The sequence below is a fragment of the Hippoglossus stenolepis genome, chromosome 7 (genome assembly GCF_022539355.2).
Source record: "Hippoglossus stenolepis isolate QCI-W04-F060 chromosome 7, HSTE1.2, whole genome shotgun sequence".
In the NCBI taxonomy this organism is placed as follows: Eukaryota; Metazoa; Chordata; class Actinopteri; order Pleuronectiformes; family Pleuronectidae; genus Hippoglossus; species Hippoglossus stenolepis.
In genome coordinates this window covers 27401856-27423980 of record NC_061489.1, presented here as the reverse complement: position 1 = coordinate 27423980, position 22125 = coordinate 27401856, and the positions used below count along the sequence as shown (strand labels likewise).

General features: G+C 43.0%; 2 protein-coding genes across 3 annotated transcripts in view; both read left to right on the top strand.

Moving 5' to 3' along the window:
* Positions 1–1616: 1616 nt before the first annotated feature.
* canx (calnexin) lies at positions 1617–16733 on the top strand. Its single transcript, XM_035161045.2, has 15 exons — positions 1617–1763; positions 7481–7708; positions 8296–8369; positions 8848–8906; positions 9618–9759; positions 9839–9920; positions 10061–10253; positions 10339–10528; positions 10821–10934; positions 11036–11192; positions 11336–11551; positions 12101–12220; positions 12632–12758; positions 12835–12938; positions 13135–16733. Exons 2-15 carry the CDS (start codon positions 7484–7486, stop codon positions 13192–13194), a joined length of 1863 nt encoding a protein of 620 aa, XP_035016936.1. The 5' UTR covers positions 1617–1763; positions 7481–7483; the 3' UTR covers positions 13195–16733.
* A 1653-nt stretch (positions 16734–18386) lies between these two features.
* LOC118112250 (mastermind-like protein 1) overlaps positions 18387–22125 on the top strand; it is a 22851-nt gene continuing 19112 nt past the window's right edge. The window contains exons 1-2 of one of the 2 annotated variants that reach the window (XM_035161409.2): positions 18387–18721; positions 19589–19892. In XM_035161409.2, coding sequence (XP_035017300.2) covers positions 19596–19892 — 297 coding nt within the window. In that variant the 5' untranslated portion in view covers positions 18387–18721; positions 19589–19595. Of the gene's footprint in view, positions 19893–22125 lie in introns of both variants that reach the window. The other variant, XM_047340566.1, reaches the window with a different exon arrangement.

Sequence of the window (22125 nt, the reverse complement as noted above, 5' to 3'; positions counted from 1 at the left end):
CCCGGACTGTAGCAACTGATTACCCAGAATCCTCGGCCCCTCAAACCATGTGACTTCAAACTACTGACGACGACAGACGATGATTCGCTTTGATACAAAATCTCTTTTTATTTGAACTCAGACCATGTCACTGACGACTGCTCTGTACCTTTCTACTCTACTCTCTACTGTACTGCCCTCTACTCTACTTTACTCTCTACTCTGATGTTCTCTACTGTACTGTACCCGACTGTACTTCACAGTACTCCAATGTACGTTAATGGATTCTACAGTACTCTGGTGTACTTCATTGTGCTTGACTGTATTATGCAGTACTCTGTAGTACTCTACAGTACTCTGTTGTGCTCTTCAGTACACTGGTGTACTCTCCTGTACTGTAGTTTTGCAGTCCGTTGCAGAAACACTGATTCACATCTTTTCCTCCTGTTTCAGTCTCATTGACGTGTTGGAGGTAAATAATAATGATTTACACTTGTAACTCACCGAAGTTATTCGCAGGAACAAAATGGTTCATTTGAGGAAGTGATTTATTTTTTTATTCCATGAAAACTTTGTTCAGACTCAGATTCAGCCTCTTGTCGCAGCCGCTCTTCATTCATTCCTCCCCTCGGGGCTCAGATGGAAAACAGGCCGAGCAGAACTTTGAAGTGAACTGAGTTTCTCCGAGCTTCAGGAAAACCTCTTTTCTTTGTAAGATGCACTGGAATGCATTGCTATAATCTTGTGTTTGTCTTTTGTATCCTTTAGATAAACTCTATTTAAATGATCTCAAACTTCTATCTGATCTGTGAATTGTTAATAAAGACAGAAATTGAAATGACAGTTTGGTGTGTCTGCTCACTCAGGTGGAAACAGGTGGGTCAGGTGGGAGGTCAGAGACTGATGAAGACGCTGTGAAGGATGAAGTCATCTTCATCTTAGACAGGAAGCTGAATTTAATTTGATAACACTGAGGTGACAGGAAGTGAAAACAGTGAAACCTTATCTAGACTTTTCACCACAAAATGGATGAAGTAATCACATATTGAGGAAATAATTAAAACCAGGATATTACAATACTCCATAAAACTCTCAAGTTAAAGTAAAAGTGCCTAAATATTAAAGTGATATATGAGAGTTCAGCTTCTTACAGCCAGGAAAAGGCTTTTAAATGACGTGTAAGAGAGAATATTTGTATTTGGTGGAGCTGTTAACAAACAGAGACGTGAAATTAGTCTTATTACAAGTTTATTCTTGTAATAATCCATTTTATTCTATTTTGTTTTGTTTGTAAAATCTAACATTGAAGGTAATCTGTAACTATAAGTCCTTATGTAGGTGCAGTAGAGTGAAAAGTAAAATATGATCCTCTGCAATTTAATGAGGTGAATAACAGAACATGAAATACTCAAATGTAATACACACATTTGTATGTACTTGGGTAAATGTACTTCAACCTGTTAAAGTGAAAGTACATTCAAATGAGTGTGATCATCAATCTTTCAGACAGCCAATCACTTCTCACTCCTTTTCATCAGCCTCACTACAGCCAATCAGCGCTCACTACCCCCCTCGACGCATCGACCAATCATCGCTGTCCACGAGGTTCAGTTGGAGGGGGGCGGGCTCTGTCCGCTTGGGCTGAGATTTGTCTCTGACCAATCAGCTGCTGACAGTTGACAGGAAACGTCAGACGCTGACCAATCAGCGGCAGGGGACGGCGCTCTCTTCCTTCCACGTGATCGAGCTGGTTAGTTCGCAGGCGGTCACACCGAGAGCCGGAGGTGAGTGAAACTAGCCGAATAATGTGCCGTTTTCCCGGGGACGAGGCGCAGGGCAGCGGCCTCTGGGAAGCGTGCTTTCATTCTGTCTCTTTACTGTGATTGTTCTCATCAAATCCGTGTTCAGCGTTTAACGCTCAGCTCCGTGTGCGAGAGGCTAACTGCAGCTAACTGCAGCTAACTGCAGCTAACCGAGGCTAACCGAGGCTAACCGAGGCTAATTAAGCTCAGGTGAAGGCAGCTAGCCTGTTAGCTTCCCCGGCCTTTAATCACACGTCATGAATGAAATGGTTGAATATGAGACGCTCCACGTGTCTCCCGGGCAGACGGTGACCTGTGAGTCCCGAGGACGAGCGGAGCTGCTCGGCTCTCTGCGCCGTCACTTTCTGTCGTTTCGTAATAGCATCGCAGCTAAGCTAGGCGGAGCTAAGCTAGCTGTGTGCAGCGGCTGGGGGTTGTTGTCACTTTAAAGAGATTAACGAGCTCCTCGGTGTGAAGACGGAGCTGCTTCATCACCTCCTCGAGATGGAGGCTCGGGGAGCATGCTAACTCCACCAGTGCTGCAGCTGCTGACCACTGGTTTCCACATGAACCACTGGTAACTACTGGTTTCGTTCAACCGAACCCTGTAACATGAACCACTGAACCTGGTTCACATGAACCACTTAACACTTCAATGACCACTGTAACCACTGGCAACCCTGGTCACTGGTTACACGAACCACTGTAACCTGGGGAACCACTGGTAACCACTGGTTTCAACATGAACCACTGGTAACCACTGGTTTCAACATGAACCACTGGTAACCACTGGTTTCCACATGAACCACTGGTAACCACTGCTTTCAACATGAACCACTGGTAACCACTGGTTTCCACATGAACCACTGGTAACCACTGGTTTCAACATGAACCACTGGTAACCACTGGTTTCAACATGAACCACTGGTAACCACTGGTTTCAACATGAACCACTGGTAACCACTGGTTTCAACACTCAGATATTAAACTGACCAGGTTCTGCAGCTGTGGCTCAAAGAGGCAGATGTTTATATCTTTACAGCTTCAGCCTCTTCTGGAATCACATCATTTATATTAAATACAAGTGGAAGTCAGTAATAATTATCTGTAAGCAGGTCTGCAGCTTTTCATTATTAAAAATGTCCTTTAGTGATGAATGTCCTCCAGAGTCCTGGGTTTCTGTCTGATTCCTTCTTATATGACACAAAGAATTAAGATCTGCTAAAGAAGAGAGAATGAGTCAATGATTATCATGATTGTAGTTTGAGATGGAAGCTTGTGCTCGAATCATAAAATACAATCCACACAGGAGCTGTTTGTATGTTTCTATCTATAAAATGTGTTGAATTATTATAAAATATACATCTTCAAAACTAAAAATCAAACTCAAAGATATGAAACAGAAAAGCTGCAGGTCTATGATGATTCAATCATTTAATATTTTGTTAATCGTAAGATAGTATTTTCGGAGAAATGCATTCTAAAATTATGTTAAACCTTAATTTAAGTCATTAAGAATAAATTAATTTCCCCAGTTTTAGCCTGTAAATCATAATTCAACCTATATAATAATAATACTCTGCTTGTTTTAAACATCATTGTTCAATGAAGTGTGGAAACAGGTTCCTAATATAGGATAGTTTTCAGATTTAGTAGTTTTTTTTTCCAGGTTAAATTGTGGTAATTTAGTTACTTATTGTTACTGTTACTAGTTCTCAGACTCAGATGCATGTTGCTTCACTCCATCATTCAGTCACTTTGACGTCCTGATCGAGGTCGGAAGCCAGGATTCATCCAGTTTGTAGCTTTACAGGGTCTCAGTGAGAAGTTATCAAACTGTGGATGAGATGGAGACGAGCTGCAAATCTTTACATTAGAAAAGATGAGAGCAAGTGAAGTCGACTCTACCGGTCAATTCATCTTTTCAGTTCTCATCAGTGTTTTTCTGTTGGTTTTCCTGTGACACTTTTAGAGTCTGCTTCTTATTGTGCACTGACTTAAATTTGTTGGCCGAAGTGAGAATCAGGTGTTTGTTTGGAAAGGAGAAGCCTCTAATTACCTGGAGATCATTCGATCTTTCAGGTTGAACACCAGCTTTCTTTTGGTGTGAAACTGGCTGTGAGATCAATTTTCTCTTGATTGCTCAATGTGTCCGAGGCATTAAAGACATTAAAGCGGCTTGTAGCGCAGCTGTGTGCTCAACACGCCCCCATCAGGTGGCGGCTGATCGTGCCCTGATGCTGAGATCCAGTCTCAGGTGAAGTGTGGCAGCAGCACAGCCGGTTCAACCTGCTGGTTCGTGTGCAGTCTTTCTGAGAGGAACCAGCTCAGCGAATGACTTAAGGCTGTTGTTGCTAATTAGATATAATTCTCACATAGTTGCTGATCTGTGGTCACATGAATGTGAATGTTGAAGTCTGGTCTCAGCAAAATGAATTTATTCAATTCATTTATCATTTAAATATTCTGGATCAGACCCAGTGAAATAACTCGGCTGGAGAGAAGTTCATATTTATTTTTATCAGCCTCTTTTTTAATATAAAGTGAGCTTCACGTATTGATATATGAAGAAAAACACTAAGACGTCTCACTCTGTTTGATTTATCAGAGCATTTAACTTAGAAGCTTCTTCTCTCTCAATCTACCTGAAGTTCTGACAGCGACAACAGACTAGTTAAGTCCTGACCTTTTATATGATGAACCAGCCGCTTGTTTGCTTTTTACCAGACGACCGTTACTTCACAGTGAAGAGGTAAAGGAACAGTTAGTGAGTCTGTGTTTATATTTCTCTCTTCACACAGGAAGACGTGACCTCACTGTTTGTTTCAGTTTAAATAGTAACCTGCTCGTCCTGTCTGCTCGCTGATCAGTTAACTGACGCCGGCTGATAAAGGCTGATTCCACAGTTTGAGTGAAGCTGCTCAGTCACAGACAAACGTGTTTTCTTTTTAAATGGAAAAATAAATTTATTTATTTTAAATTCAACAAACTTTCTGTCAGTGAAGTCGAACCAAGTTGACGATTGTAGTTTATTGAAAATTTAAATTTTACCTGTTTTATTAGTTCTTAAATCTTTTAGGATGTTTTCTGATCGGAAAGTCTGAAGCTTCATGTTTGTTCCATGTTTCATCTGATCTGTTAGTTCTGGTTTCACTTTGTAATTTAGGGACGAAAGAATTTAGTCTGACATACGTCCTGTCGTCATCACCTACGTGGGCGGAGTCTACCTATACTTGACTCTGATTGGTTTGTAGACGGCGTAACATCATGATGGTATTACTAGAGCAGAATCCGCACCTTCAGACGCAGTACTCTACAGTACTCTACAGTACTCTACAGTACTCCACAGTACTCCACACTAGCTCAAATGCACCAAACGAACGTCTGGTGAAGACTGCAGCTGCTTCTTCTTCTTCTATTTAATCTCTACTTCCTGTGATTGGTCCAAACAATCCAACAAAGTGTTTTCTCTGCAAAGCAACAGAACCAGGTTCAGTTTGATCCAGAACTCCTCTTCTGCTCTGAGGAACCTTTCACACCTGATGTTCAGGTTCACACTGTGAAGTCTGAACGTGTTAATAGATTTTAAAATGAAGTCAAGTCTCTTACCGAATAAACACTGTAGTATGTTTACATATATAAACATTATGAAGTGAATATGGACTTTGGCAAAACAAGAAATTAGACGATATTTACTTGTATTTTTTTAAACGTTAAAGCCGTTTCATAGTAAAATGAAGAAACTGCGGCGTCATGTTAATGTATTTAATCCATGTGGGGTGATGCAGCAGAGTGGTTCTTCAGGAAGCTCTGATCTCATCGGCCTCGAATCAGTGTGGTTATCTACAGTGAATCAGAAGCAGCAGATGGTCTGAAGGCAGATTAACAGACTCCACTTCCTCCAGCCTCGGGCTGAGTGACACTAAATTCTCCTGGTTTCACTCAGTAAGAAAGGCCTGTCAGGTTCCCTATGGAAGCTCCCTAGGGTTTTAAAGTCATTTAGATTAAATTTATTCAGTTAATACATCTGATTTCTGCCTCAAAGCAAAAATGATATATAATAATTAGTTATTTTAAGTAAAAATGATCAAATCTACAGATTAATTTTCATTTCATAACAGCCCTAAAGCCGAGGACTCGCCACAAGAGCTTCAGACGTGGATTCATCAACCACTGGAAATAGCTCAAACAGTTTCCTCCCGTTTCTATTGATAAATTACAATGGGTCTGTTTAACAAAATGCTCAGCCTTTTTATAAAAAAAATTATTTAATCGAAACTATAGACAAATGATTGTCAAAGTATTAGATTTTTCGATTAATGGATGTTTCAGCTGTTTTAGTCTTGTCCCCACGTGGCTCTGCAGATTATTCCTTTAAACGCCATGTGGGCGCCGGGTGGATGGGTTTGATGCTAAGCTAACGGCTACACACTCATCAATAAACTGCACTGCTGTTAGCCTGGCATGCTAATCCTGCAGCGGGGTAATCTGATTAGCTTCAGTCTGCTGTGAGACAGAAGAACTGAAGCATCAGGTCCTTTGTTTGAACCAATCAGGGGAGAGGAATCATTCTCATCAGCTACTCAAACCTTCAGAGCTGTGAATTTAAAACCAGACCTGTCGTAGTGAAACGAGTCTGATTCAGAAGCTAAATATCTACATGAGTTAATTTTAGAGATGCAAAATTAAGTTCTAGTTTAAATAGTGGAGTTATGATAATATGGAGCAGCTACTGATTAATCTGCCAGTTATTTCCTCAGTCACTTAAATACTGGTTTTATATTAAAGAATAAAAAAGACAGCATTCACTTTTCTTTAATGTTTGACAAAGAAAAGCAACAAAACTGACAAAGAATTTTAAATTTCATATAAAACAATCGTTGCCGATGAAATTTGTTTCTGAAGATTTTTATTCCTCTGGTAAATGATTAAACTAAACCATGTCAGACACATTTCTACTGACGACTCCTTGTTTTAATGGAGAAAAGAACATGTAGATGTTGTTGTGCGGCTGAATCAACAAACGCATAATCATTGGTACTGTTAAACTCCGTTCTTAATTTACCTGTACACTAAATCTGAACCCCCCCGTGTGTAATAAGTAACCTGCAGTATCCAGAGACTCCTCAGTGTTTATGTGCAGAGTAAATTGTCGCTGCTGTGTGTGAGTTGGGGGGTGCTGCAGTAATCCTCTGGGGCGTAATCTCATTAAGCTGTTTGCTAGTCCTGTGGGTGCTGCTTGGTCACCATGGTGGTGGATGCCAGGGACACAGGCATGAGCGTGTGTCAATCAATCAATCAATCGTTGTCAGACAAATCTGTAGAGATTAAAATGTTCATTCATTAACTTCTGAGAACAAAACACAGATTTACACTAAATATTGGTGACTGTGAAACGACCTAAGATCCAGTGACTGTAAATACAGATGACGACAAGTCTCCACTTCCTCTCGCGGTACAAAGTTAAACCTAAATATCCCAGATACGAATGCTGCCATCTTGTGGTGATGTCATCTGGAGTCAGTCTGTGCAGTAGTGATCGTAGGGTGAAGCCGTCCACACTCGACCAATCAGCAGTCAGTCTCAGCTGTCAATCATGACGTCGCAGTCTGTTTTTATATCATCAAATAACTAATTCAAACCAAATACTGTGTTTGGATGAAATGCAGTAAAAGTTCCCCCTCTCTTCCTCTCTGCAGACCATGGATCACAGGATTGGCTTATTAGTTCTTCTGGCGGCAGGCCTCCTCTGCCTCAGTTTGGCCCCCGTATCTCAGGCTGAGCACCAGGTCGAGGACATTCTGGATGATGACGTAGACGTTGAGGACGAGCTGGATCTGGGTTTGGCCGGAGCTGACGAGGAGGAGCTAGAGGGGGACGTTCAGGATGAAGCTCCACCTGCTCCTACAACTCCTCCCGCACCGAAGGTAAGACGATACGATTGGACGGTTGAGAAGTAGTATCTGCAGGTTCGATGATGTATGATATTACATAATATTAAAGGTTTCCCTGTCTTACCTGTTCATCTATCTCCTGTTGTAAAAACCAGTATCATAGTATTTTTGCATGTAAATCAAAGAGTTTGACTTTGTTTAAAGTGATCTGTGTCTAACGGAGTCTCTGCAGGGAGGAAACACTTTCACTGAATGCATGAGGAGGTTACAAATATTTTCTCAGCCTGTCACTGATTAACCAGCTGAAACAGGAAGTGGCTTTGATAGTGGAGCAGTAAACTGACCTGCTGATCCACTGACCTGCATTCATTCTGGAAACCCCCCCCCACCACAGACTTCAGTGAAATCCTGACTTAGTTGTAATTTTAATAACATTTCTAGAAATGCTATTAAGCTGAAAGTTGGTACAAAGAGAAACATTTAACTGAGCAAAGAATATGAGGTTAAATACCTGAAAATAAGAGCAGATGTCACATTTACTGTGAACATGAGAAAAACGTGAAACCAGACATGACACAGTTCCTCTGCTTTAAGTCCTTCTCTCACCTCTTTGTGTTTAGGTGACCTACAAAGCTCCTGAGCCGATGGGGGAGCATTTCTTCGCGGAGTCTTTTGACCGAGGGACACTTGACGGGTGAGCACGTGTTCGTCGCTGATGATTAGTTAAATCCGCTGTTGAGTTACCTCCGCCAGGGAGGATATGTTTTCAGCTGCGTTAGTTCACTGGATTTCACAGGAACTACTGAACCGGTTAGGGTTAGGGGTTTGTAGCAACAGTGACGCTACTTGTGGGAACGAGGACGGACGGTCTGCGTTCACAACTCGCAGCAAATTTCTCTGATGGGACTGATAAAGGATAATCAGATTTTTATTGGCGACAACACAAATGAGCACGCAGAAAATAATACTGCACACATCTACACAATGCAGCAATGAAGACAAACGTTCTAGTTGTGCTGAAATCTTCTTCTTTTCTCCATGTTGTCCAGGGAACTGGGAACTTGTGTAGAAACAGGTGTAGACAGTGTCTCTGTCCACATTTTCTCAGGTTGTAGGTGTGAGACTTCCAGGTGTGTTGCTCACTGAAGTGTGTGTGTGTGTGTCTGTTTCAGCTGGGTTGTGTCCATAGCCAAGAAGGAAGACACCGATGAAGATATCGCAAAATATGATGGTGGGTTCAGATTTACTACATGTAGATAGTACGCTGACGTACGGATGTGCATCACGTAGATCCTGCGGGGTTTCCCACAGAATGAATTGAGTATATGGCAGTAACAGGGTGCACACTGGTGCAGGGTTCCTTCTATGTAAAGAACTGTACAGTACAAACACGTTGTATTGAACAGCTTTTCCCACATGATAAAATAGAAAATGTTTATTTTCTCCATCTTCTGTTTTATTTGAATTAAGTCTTTGTCATTTTTTTATTAGATCACGTCCGAGTCTTATTTGTTTCTCTGTTTCTTACATTATCATATTTTATCTCTGATTCTATCCAAGCTGATTTTTTCATCTTCTACTCTCTGAAGCGTGATCAAGATTTTTAATTGTAGCTGAACGTCTGTATTTCTTTCACTTTGTCTCAATTCTTTTTAGTTTTAACTGAAATATTCTCACGCTCTGGTTTTCTCTCTCATGTCTGTCACATATTTTTCTTTCGTTCAGCGTGAGAGCAATGCATGATGGTACATACGTCTCGGTTAGCGACCATCTGTTGTACATAGTTTTCCAGTTGCATTGTGGGATCTGGAGTCCACAACATTCAGTGTGTAGTGAGGGGGGCGTATCTTACACACTTGATGAGCTTGATTCAGGAAATGGTATCTATTGACAGCTGAATGATTCTGTTGTTGACAGGTGAATGATGTTGATGTTTTAACAGGTAAATGGGCGGTGGAGGACATGAAGGATAGTAAACTGCCCGGGGACAAAGGTCTTGTACTGAAGTCCAGAGCCAAACATCACGCCATCTCAGCCCAGCTGCTGCGACCTTTCACCTTCGATACCCAGCCCCTCATCATCCAGTAAGAACACAACATGCTCTGTGTTGATCCCTCGTGTTTCCTCCGGGTCGTGTTTCTGACTCCGTTTCTCTTTGTTCAGGTACGAGGTGAACTTCCAGGCAGGGATTGATTGTGGCGGCGCCTACGTCAAACTGCTGACTCAGACTCCTGATCTCGACCTGGTCAGTCTCACACACACACACACACACACACACACACACACACACACACACACACACGGTTTCACTGCTTGTCTTCTCTTCAACTTTCAACCGTTAAACCTTTTAATGAAGCTGATTCCTGTGTGTTTGTGTGTCTCCAGGACCAGTTTGTGGATAAAACTCCGTACACCATCATGTTTGGACCTGACAAATGTGGAGAAGATTACAAACTTCACTTCATCTTCAGACACAAAAACCCCAAAACTGGAGAGTACGAAGAGAAACACGCTAAGAAACCAGATTCTGACCTGAGGACGTACTATACCGACAAGAAGACACACCTGTACACACTGGGTATGTTTACACACACACACACACACACACACACACTGACAGGACAGTCCAGGTGTGTAACTGCTCCCTGTGGCCCCTCCCTCAGTGTTGAACCCTGACAACACCTTCGAGGTGCTGGTCGATCAGACGGTTGTGAACAGCGGCAGCCTGCTGACAGATGTGACCCCCCCTGTGAACCCTCTCGCCGAAATCGAGGACCCGGACGACCAAAAACCCGAGGACTGGGACGAGAGGCCCAAGATCCAGGACCCAGACGCGGTCAAGCCCGAGGACTGGTCAGTACATGACCTCGGTTACCGTGGAAACACTGCTGTTAATTTAGTAGAATTGTGAAGTTGGTTATCGTACTTTGTGTGTGGCATCACGTGCACCACATATTTGAATTCATGGTTTCACATCAAATGTTCTTAAGTTGTTTATTCTTTCAAATGTTTTGTCCAATTAACTGTTCAGATAATCACTTGACAATAATTTAAAATGAAGACCAACAGCTGATTTAACAGATCACTTCTCTTATTGGTTCGTACCATGACTACATCCTGGGTGTGTTTTTCTGATCGTGTGCAGGGACGAGGACGCTCCCGCTCAGATTCCAGATGAAGATGCAGTGAAGCCAGACGGCTGGTTGGACGACGAGCCGGAGTACATCGGAGATCCTGAAGCCGTCAAACCTGAGGACTGGTACGTTGATGCACTCGCATGTTGGCGATCATCCACGGTGAAGTCAGACATTGTTCTCCATGTTCAACCTGCTAACAGTCTGTGTGTTTCCTGTCCGTCAGGGATGTGGACATGGACGGTGAATGGGAGGCTCCTCAGATCCCTAACTCCGTCTGCGAGTCAGCCCCCGGCTGTGGCGCCTGGAATCGTCCGATGATCGATAACCCCAGCTACAAGGGCAAGTGGAAGCCCCCAATGATCGACAACCCCAACTACCAGGTGAGTTTGTAAACCCCTCCCACATTGGACGCAGTTTGAACTGAGAATCCACATTACGACTTTGTAAAGAAGTTTCTCTGTGATCACCAGCCAGAGTCTTTGTTGTTGATCTGCTCCTGACATCTGACCCTTGATGTTCTCAGGGCGTCTGGAAGCCAAGGAAGGTCGCCAACCCTGAGTTCTTTGAGGACCTGCACCCGTTCAGGATGAGTCCGTTCAACGCTGTTGGACTCGAGCTCTGGTCCATGACCTCCGACATCTTCTTTGACAACTTCTTCATATCCAACGACCGCAACACAGCCGAGCGCTGGGCCACCGATGGCTGGGGGCTGAAGAAGGCAGCAGAGGGCGCTGCTGATGTAGGTTCAGGCTGAAGGGGTTTCACATTCAACAGGATCATATTCATAAGATCTGTTACTGAATTTAATTCAAACTGAATTTAAATCACGACGTTTACAAACACGTTATTAAAAATAATACAATTTATCTTAAGAAATAAAACTGAATTTTCTTTTGACAAAATATTAAAAGAATTACAATTTTCTTTTGACTAATTGATAGAAATTAGTTTTGAACCTCAGTGATGATGAAATCCTCCGGAGGAAGAAGCGTCTCTGAGCGTTCAGATGTAACTGATGCTGCGTTCAGGGACACTGCTCCTCACTCGCATTACTACAACTCAATCAAAACTGGATTCCTTAAAGGAACAGTTCACCTATTTTAAATCTCATAATAAATATCTACAATATTCAACAGTAGGAAAAAAGGTTTCGGAACCTGTTTTCAATCCTGTGAACACACTCGCATGTCGTAGTTGTTCAGATAAAAGACTGAGTTCTGTGGATTTTGTCTCATCACTGTGATAATGTTTTTGTGTGTTTGACTCATTGTGTGGTTTGTGTTTACAGCCTGGTCTGGCAACGCAGATGTTGAACGCTGCAGAGGAGCGTCCCTGGCTCTGGGTAGTCTACGTCCTCACTGTGGCTTTACCGCTCATCCTCATCGTTATCTTCTGCTGCACCGGCAAGGTAACACACACACACACACACACACACACACACACACACACACACACACACACACACACACACACTACTGTGGCTGGTTTACCATGCTGCGGGCTCTGAGGTGACTAAGTCAAAAAAAAAACAATGAGTTTATCACAAGTTCAGGAAATGGAAAAACGATGAATGAACAAGGTAGTTGTTGAACATTGTGATAAGAAAATATGACATATCGTCGTTCCAAAGTTAAAGGAAGAAGAAATGAGACATTTAAGAAAATGCAACAAACATTTGACATTTCTGCTTCTTGATCATTTAGTATAAAAATCTTTTTCTCTGTTTGTCTTTGAGTTGAGTGTGTGACGTTTAAACGTTGTGACCTGTAGATTTGGGTTTGTAAAGTCAAAGTGAACTGATTTCCTGCTTCTTCTGCAGAAGAAGAGTGCGGCGACGCCAGCAGAATACAAGAAGACGGACGAACCTCAGCCTGATGTGAAGGAGGAGGAGCAGGAAGAGGAGGAGCAGGAAGAGAAGGCTGAAGAGGCAGAGGAGAGCAGTCCAGGTTGGTGTGACACTGAGGTTTCAGAACTCTTGACCCGGTTCCTCTCTGTGGAGCTGACTGATTCTGCTTCTTTCAGCTGCAGAGGGCAAGAGCGACAAAGAGGAAAGTCCGGGAGAGGAAGACGAAGCTGAGAATGACGAAGCTGAGAATGATGATGCTGAGGACCCCACAGCAGATGAGGTGAGGAGACGATATAACGAGCAGTTATATGATCTTTTATAATCAGACTTCTGCGGCAGCCCTACATAAAAACTAATTATAGTTTTGTTTCATATAAGTTTGAGTTCATATAAAACCCAGTTTTAAAGGGAGAATTGATGGTGAGATTCAGTTTTTCTTTTAAGAAATTAAGTGACCGTCTTTGTTTCCTGTGTAGAAGTTAGAGGACGATGTTCTGCGGAGATCTCCCAGGAACAAGAAGGTCAGAAAAGACTGAAATCTCTGAATCCAAAGCCCTGACCTCGACTCCTCCCCCTACTGCCTCCCCTCAAACACCCCTCCCCCATCCTCCTCTGCTCCGAGGTGATGAAGCCTGAACGGATCCCGAGGAAGCAGTGAAGCCGACAGGAAACTAATCAAGAAACTGACGCCTGATGATGATTCCAGTATGAGCAGGACTGAGTTAGTATGATTAAAGGAGATTAACTAAGATTAACTAAAACTTCCTGCATCATTCCTTAACAACCCCTGAGCAGACTCGAACCCACGACGCCAACATCTCCTCTTCCCATCTGCTGAGTCGCCGCCGCCTGCCGCCACCCACGAGCTGGCAAACGCCCCGCCCTCCGAACAGCCTGTTAAAACCCTGTTGACAGTTTGCTGATCAGTCTCCTTAGTTAACGTAGGTAACTGACTCTAATTAAACAGTCTAACCTCAGGTCTGACGTCAACCTGTTCTGAACCGCCGTCGTCCTGTTTGGTCTAATAATGAAGCTGTTAGCGGTTAGGAGTAACTAACCCACTGAAAATCCACCAGTCAGAATATAACGACAGGAAGTCTGAACCAATACACCTGATCCATAATCTATACAGTTAATAGATTAGTCTGCTGACAGGCAGATAACTAGCCAATCATCTATCAGGGTGCTAATCAGGCTAACAGGTTATCCAACAACCAGAAGTCTCTGCATGTTAACCTTACAGCTAATTAGCCCCAGAACTTGTCTTTTAACTTTCTAACCACTGTCCAGCAGCTTCTTAGCAACACACAGATGTTATCAGCTAACGTCCCGACTTTTAACCAACCAGCAGACGTCAACACATGATCCGGGCCGTAGCCTGAATGCTCTCGCTAATTAGCCCATGAGCTACTCAGTAGTGATGGAAACCTTGGCTACAGTTTTTCGTAGCTGACCCTCATCCCTCTAATCAGCTGATCCCAGCAGGCTGCTAACAAGTCCACAGATAACGTTCATAACTGCAACTTCTTCTTCCAAGACTCTGGAGATTAGCCTGTTAGCATCCCACTCATTACTTTTCAATCAGCTGCAGCAGTCGCATGCTAATGGCTCCTGAAATGAAATGAGTACACTCCAGCTGACATGAACTATTTTTTCTTCTCGTGTTATTGTCACAGACGTTCGTGGATGTTTTGTCCCTCAGTGTTTTTAGCGTGTGTTTGTCCTGATGGCAGCGGAGAAGGTCAGAGGTCAAGCGCTTGTGTTGTGATTAGAACAAACTGTCAGTTCCAGGCCACAGGTGTTGGGTGTCACGTCACCTGGAGTCCAGGTCACAGATGGATCTGGTCAGACCGGTTCTCGCGCTGCGTCGTTTTCAGTCGAAACTGTTGAGTCAGCTTGGCCATGCGTTCTACCGGCGGCAGCAGAGGCACCTTATAACCCGCTACTCCGTCTTTTATTTATTATTTTCATTTAGATCTCAGTCCAAACAATGACGGCAGACGTTTCACTGCTGTCGTTGAAAAACTGAATCTGTTTCACATCAGCATCATCGTGAAACAGATCCAACCGACGGTTTCACAGTAAAACTACCGTTTGGCATCAAACCGGTTTCAGCTGCTGTCTTTAAACTCTTTCACATCATCACTGAGTCACAGTCATGTTTGTTTGGACTGAAAACTGATGTCGGCAGATGGACAAACTCCCAGTCCCTCTTTCATCAACCCCATGTGAAAAGAAAAAGGCACTAACGGAAAAAACCTCAGGCGCTTAACCTCTCACCCGTCCACCTGCTGCACGACATGTTCCCAAACCTCCGGAGTTTAGCCCTGTGTTAAAGAGACGGCACTTGAGTGTGAAGTTCGCTTTTAACCACCAAAAATTCAAGACAAAATATCTGAACTAAAACTCCTGTCAGTCACATGGTCTGTTTGGTGACGCGTGCGCGGCTGTGATCACATGACTTTGAGCCGTCTAAAGTCCATTCAGCTTAACCTTTCTGTGGATGAAGACGTGAGATGAAGATGTTGAGTTGAAACAAGTTGAGGTTCTTAAAAGTCATCAAATCCTTTTTGTTTCTTCTAACAAACGTTTCTTCTGCTGTTAAATGTGTTCGTTATGTTTTTTAACGTAACGATATTCCAGCAGTTTCCGACTATCGAAAGTAAACGGCAGATTTATCCATAGTGAAAATACTCCCGAGTAGCAGCCCTTCGCCACTTGAACCAAATTCTTCCATCATCGCCAGCGTCCACAGGAGTTAGCAAAAACCTTTAAGATTCTACCTCTCGATTTTGTCCTCTGCCGCCGCCTGCTGGACGCTGTAGACACGGCCTCGACGTCTCGCTGAGAAAAAGCTTCGAGTTGCACCTGAAGACAGAGTCTGAGACTTGGCTCCTGTTTGTTCGTCCAACATTTTATCTTCAGCGTCGTTTCTCAAAAACAGTGCAGCTCAGTAAAGCCACTCTACATTATTTAACTCTTAAAGACTGCTGACTACAACATTACATTTATTACGTGTCAAAAACTGAATGTTGTGTTGACCTCTTGACCTTTCCTCTAGCGCCACCATCAGGACAAATCTATTCATTTTCAAAGCATAAAAAACACTAATTATTCCATGAACGTTGTGTGTGAAGCTGCAGCAGGAGCTCAGACTCCTGGACTGTGGTCTTGTCTGTTCATTGTTAAACTGAAGGTTTGTGATGAAGGAAAAACCAGAGCAGCACATGAGATCACATGAGATTTCCTCAGTGTGACTGAGCCAGAACGACGCTGCGTCGATCAACAGACTTTTAAATCTTTAAAATATAAAATCAGTTAGTGTGGAAAAGAAAACTACGTCCGTTTGTGTAGTCTCATGACTGTTGATGTGTCCGTCTCGTCAGTTACACTCGACTAAACGTCACGTCAGGTCTTCCTTCTGTTTATCTATTGAAACATTTGATTGGTTAAAGACGAGTCTGGAATTACTTTAAAAGTCTGAGGTGTTTCTGGTTGTTGCTTAATTCATGTTTGGGGCCTTGAGATGACCCGGAGGTCCCTGCTCTGTCCAGGTGACCTTCATCTGTTCTTCCTCCTCCTCGGTGGGTCGACACGCTGCAGTGGTTACGTTTTCGCTGTAAGCTGTTGATTTCACGCTCATTTTTCTCCCTGTGCTGTGAACGGTTTTAGGATGAATCTGACGCAGCGTTACATTCCCATCATCAACGTATGTTTCAGCCACTATTCATCGTCTGCCACCCTCCTCTTCCTCTTCCTGTTGTGTCCGACTCTTTGTTTTCTCTGGTCGTGTCCAGCTGAGGCTGCCTATAGCTAACAGACTGTATAGACTGAACACTGTATCTGCTGGTGAGACTTAACGTGACTCTGTAACTATTAACTTTTTATTGTTTTGTTGACTTTGTGTTTAAACTATTTGTTCGGCCCAGCGTGTTTCTGATGAGCACACTGTGCAGCCGCAGCACAGGAAGGTCCAGCCTGGGGTAGAAATGCTGTGATGACGGAGCCTGGTGCGTGTGTGGACGTGAAGTCAACATTTGTTTTGATGAATAAAAAGGCCAAAATGGAAACTGAATGAGAAACTGCTCTGTGTGTTTTATTTTTCCCAGTTTGTCTTTGAAGGTGATGCTGATCCAGATGATTTTCACATTGAGTTTATCAGTGGACTCGTTGACAGATTTTCAAATCTACCGTCTTTCACAGAATTTGTTCATTACAGAACAATATGATCCAATTTCCACGACTGAGACAGAAACCTGAGGTCAGAAATAAATGAGGACTCGAGGTGCAGACTGAAAGATCTTCAACAGGGACATTTTGATTTTGTAAGATGGATAATTATCTGAAAAAACAGATCAGTGTAATATTCAGAGTGCTGTGTATATGATGATGCAAAACAAACAAGTTATGAGGATTAGTTACGAAAGTAATGAAAATCATGTATAAATAGAAATCCTTAATGTTCACAGTATAAAGTTAATCTTCAGAGATCAAAGTGTCCATTAGAAGAACCAGTGGTTGTGAATCAGTTTCTGCTTTGGTGCAAATCAAAGTAACAACAGGTGAAATGGAGGCAGAAGCAAGACGAGCCCCAAACAGGGAATGTTTCTAATGTGGTGTCCACAGACAGCTGCTCTCTGCTGATCCTTCCTGACTCCTTCTAGTCCTGGGTTCTGCTCCTCCTCACTGCTGGCAGCATGAGGAGCTACCTGCAGCTCCATCAGGCTGCACAGGTCGTCCAGCTCCTCCTCTGAATCCCGTCCGCAGTGGGTTTTAGTTTCCATTGATCGTTGTTACGTCATTTTGTTCTAAACAAATTATACAATGTTCATCAGTAAAGATGTTCAACTTGAATCGATCTTTAAGATTTGATGTGTGATGGAAGTGTTACCTTCATGCTTTTGAGCAGTGTTTATATTTGTAGAATTATTTATTTATATATTTTTGGTTTGTAATGAAATATGTTAAGTTCGTAGACAAATATGTAAATTGCAACAGTTGGGGTCTGAGATTATCAATTTGACAGATGTAGATTAACTGGCAAAAGTTTTGATATGTAAATATTTGTCAGTGAACTCAACATATTTTGGGGACTTCGACTGTTCCAGGGAATATCGCTGAGACTTTTACATGATCTCCAGATAATTTTATTCACTGATGGAAAATTATTTCCTGATGCTTTGAAAGTGAAAACACCAGCTGGTACAAATATATCAGAGCTGGTCAGTTACCTGCTTTACCCAGGTAATAATCCACTTTTAAAAGAAGATTAAGATTAACCGCAGAATTGAACTGAGAATATTCAGGTTTTTAAGTTTTCGTCAGAATATTTTATTGGTAATCATCAGTTACTCTAAAGGTACAAATTAAACCAGAGCAGCTGATGGTGAATTTAATTTAGTAAATTATGAACAAATACAGGCTGAAAACCAAACAAAGTTCTTAATGTATCTCACGCTGAAAACATGATGTAACTAAATAAATATTGATGTTTCTTGTAAAAGTTGTAAAATGTTGTAAATTAACCTTTAATGTGACGTCATCACTCTGTACAAAAATAAATCCGTTTTCTCACTTTTAAAGGAAAAATACAAACGGGGCTACTTTATGACGTCAAGGCGGGTTCTCGGCTCTGATTGGTCTACTGTTTGTCGGTCAACGCTGCGGCCGCTCCCTGTTGGCTGCCCGTGCTGTCAGTCATCGGGGGGCGGGCTCAGGGACATTCCTCCTGTCGCTGGTGGAAAAAAAAAAGAAAGTTTCCAAGATGGCGGCGTGGAGCTGCAGGTCCGCTGGAAAACAATAGAAGCAGCGCAGAGGGACAGTTAGCCGCTTCGGAGCCGCTCCTGACCGAGGAGCCGCCGCCTCGCCGCCGCGCACAGCCCGGCCCCGGGGAGGCTTATCCTTCACCTCGGCACAAACGCGATCAGAGCACGGTGCTTCATTTAAATGTCTGATGCTAGTCGAGCTAGCGCCCCCCCGAACACAGCGTTAGCAGCTAGCGGCTCGCGGCTACACGGAGGATCAGCTGTTAGGCAGATGCTGTAGGAACAGCCTCGCTGCACAGTAAGTGGATTTCAAACATTACTACGTTTCACTGTGGACGCGGCGGCTCGTGGGGGGCGCGGGGCGAACCTCCGACCGGGAGGGGACAGGATGTGTTTGCTATCGAAGGACCCGCTGCCAACTTAGTGGATGTTAGCATGTTAGCTGCTGCTGGCTACACACAGCCCAGCGGAATACTCGAGTTAAATAAAGTTTGAGCCAAGTTGTAGAGTCGCAGCGATGCTTCCACAGACCGAAGCCGTCCACCGAGCCCTACCTGCGGGCAGAGCAGCAGCTAATGTCCGCTAGCTCCGGAGCCAGCAGGTAGAAGCGGCCGCTCGTCATTTTAAAGGAATTTTCGACGCTTCAACTTTGATTTGTGTGGAGGAATGTGCTAAGTGGAGCGAGCCCGACGGGACGCAGGTCGGTGGCGACGCCGCTTCCTCTCGGCACATTTCGATGTGGATGATTTGAAGTGGTGCTCGTAGCTCGGGGATGACCACGGGAAGGTGCGGGGTAGGTTCGGGGGTAAAGTCCGCAGCAGGACGCCAGCAGCTCCGGGTCACAGACACTTTAACGAGCTGCTGCACCGATGAGCTCCGTAGTTTTCACTGGCTTTAACTGAGATTAACCAGGAGGCTGAATGGTGTTGCACCCAAAAACCTTCGTCTTCCTCCCCGGCAGTGAGTGCCGCTGTGACCGAAGCCATTAGCGAGACAAAGGTCGCCTCCATGGAGCCAGCACAGGAGTCTTTGTAGAGGGCGAGGGGGGGTGTATAGACGCCCACGGTGAAAAGAGCCAATTTCAGCTTTTTATGGACGAAACCTGAGCCGGAGTTTACTACAAGTCTGTATTGATGATGGCGGATTTTGTTACACCGCGACACAGCGCGGTGATGGAGAGGCTCCGCCGGAGGATCGAGCTCTTCCGGCAGCATCACAACAGCTGCGAGAGCCGCTACGAGAACGCGACGCTGGAGCGGCTGGAGCTGGACAGACAGCAGACCTTCGCCCTGCACCAGCGCTGCCTGCAGGCCAAGGCCAAGAGGTCCAACAAGCACCGGCAGCCCCAGCCCAGCGGGGACCAGGCCGGCCAGAGGGCGCCGGGAGGCGGCGGAGGAGGAGGCAGCGCGGAGCTCGCGGAGAGCGGAGGGACGGCGGCGGAGCAGAGCCGGAACAGCACCCTGATGGCGGTGAGTGAACAGCGGACACAGGCGGTGCTCGGGCTGGAGGTCAGATACTGAAGGAATACAGCATCACACTGACAGCTGCAGGCACAAATCACATGCTAACATCACTGTGTGATCACAAACCACATGCTAACATCACTATATGATCACAAATCACATGCTAACATCACTATATGATCACAAACCACATGCTAACATCACAATATGATCACAAACCACATGCTAACATCACTATATGATCACAAATCACATGCTAACATCACTATATGATCACAAATCACATGCTAACATCACAATATGATCACAAATCACACGCTAACATCACAATATGATCACAAATCACATGCTATCATCACAATATGATCACAAATTACATGCTATCATCACAATATTATATCAAATCACATGCTATCATCACTATATGATCACAAACCATATGCTAACATCACTATATGATCACAAATCATATGCTAACATCACAATATGATCACTAACCACATGCTATCATCACTATATGATCACAAACCATATGCTAACATCACTATATGATCACAAACCATATGCTAACATCACAATATGATCACTAACCACATGCTATCATCACTATATGATCACAAATCACATGCTATCATCACTGTGTGATCACAAACCATATGCTAACATCACTATATGATCACAAACCACATGCTAACATCACAATATGATCACAAATCACATGCTAACATCACTATATGATCACAAATCACATGCTATCATCACAATATGATCACAAACCATATGCTAACATCACTATATGATCACAAACCATATGCTAACATCACTATATGATCACAAACCACATGCTAACATCACAATATGATCACAAATCACACGCTAACATCACAATATGATCACAAATCACATGCTATCATCACAATATGATCACAAATTACATGCTATCATCACAATATTATATCAAATCACATGCTATCATCACTATATGATCACAAATTACATGCTAACATCACTATATGTTCACAAACCATATGCTAACATCACTATATGATCACAAATCACACGCTAACATCACTATATGATCACTAAACCATATGCTAACATCACTATATGATCACAAATCACATGCTATCATCACTGTGTGATCACAAACCATATGCTATCATCACTATATGATCACAAATCACATGCTAACATCACTATATGATCACAAATCACATGCTAACATCACTATATGATCACAAATCATATGCTAACATCACTGTGTGATCACAAATCACATGCTAACATCACAATATGATCACAAATCACATGCTAACATCACAATATGATCACTAACCACATGCTATCATCACAATATGATCACTAACCACATGCTATCATCACAATATGATCACAAATCACATGCTAACATCACTATATGATCACAACGGTGTTTATGTGGCAACCCTTACTAACCAAGTGCAGAGTTACTGAAACATTCATGTTAATTTTGGGTTAAAAAATTCTAACCTTTTGAGATTAGGAATAAAAGTCCTAAGAAGAAAATTGTGATTTGTAAATATGGGCCATGCGAATAACATCTGAGTGTTTCAATACAGTTGTTATATTATGAGAATAAAGACTCAATAGAGTTTAAACAAATCTCACTGTGACACCTCATGTTACAGATGTGACCAAAGATAATCTCAGTAAACCACCACCAAACATTTCCTCTACTAAAGAGACCGTTTCCTCCAAGTCTGTGTGACTCTTCACTACAGACTCATTTTCCTACACAATCTTTTCAACGTCCTGATGCTGATGAAACAAACCATCAAGGATTTAGTTCTTTGTGAAACTCAAACTAAAGTAGAACTTAACAAGATGCTCCACGTTTTGACACAGAAGACAGACTCGTCCTCTAACATATAACATACACGACAATTACAACTTCATACTTCGACTTTCATGACTTTGCTCAAGCAAAATTTCGACTTTATTCTCAGGTTGTTTTTATCTTCAACGTGGGCCAAAAACTCTGTAGTCCACCTTCTTCATTCTTAGAAATGTGTCCTAAATACTTAATATCTTGGGGTTTTGGATGGATGACTGGCTGGTCATGATTAATACAGGTTTAAGTTTCCACAGGTTCTTGAGACATTTTACAAGCTCAAAACCGATTATCTTTAGGTCTTAACATATTTTAAATACAATATTGACGGGTCTTAAAAATGTATGGATTGTGAAGGTAATAGTACCT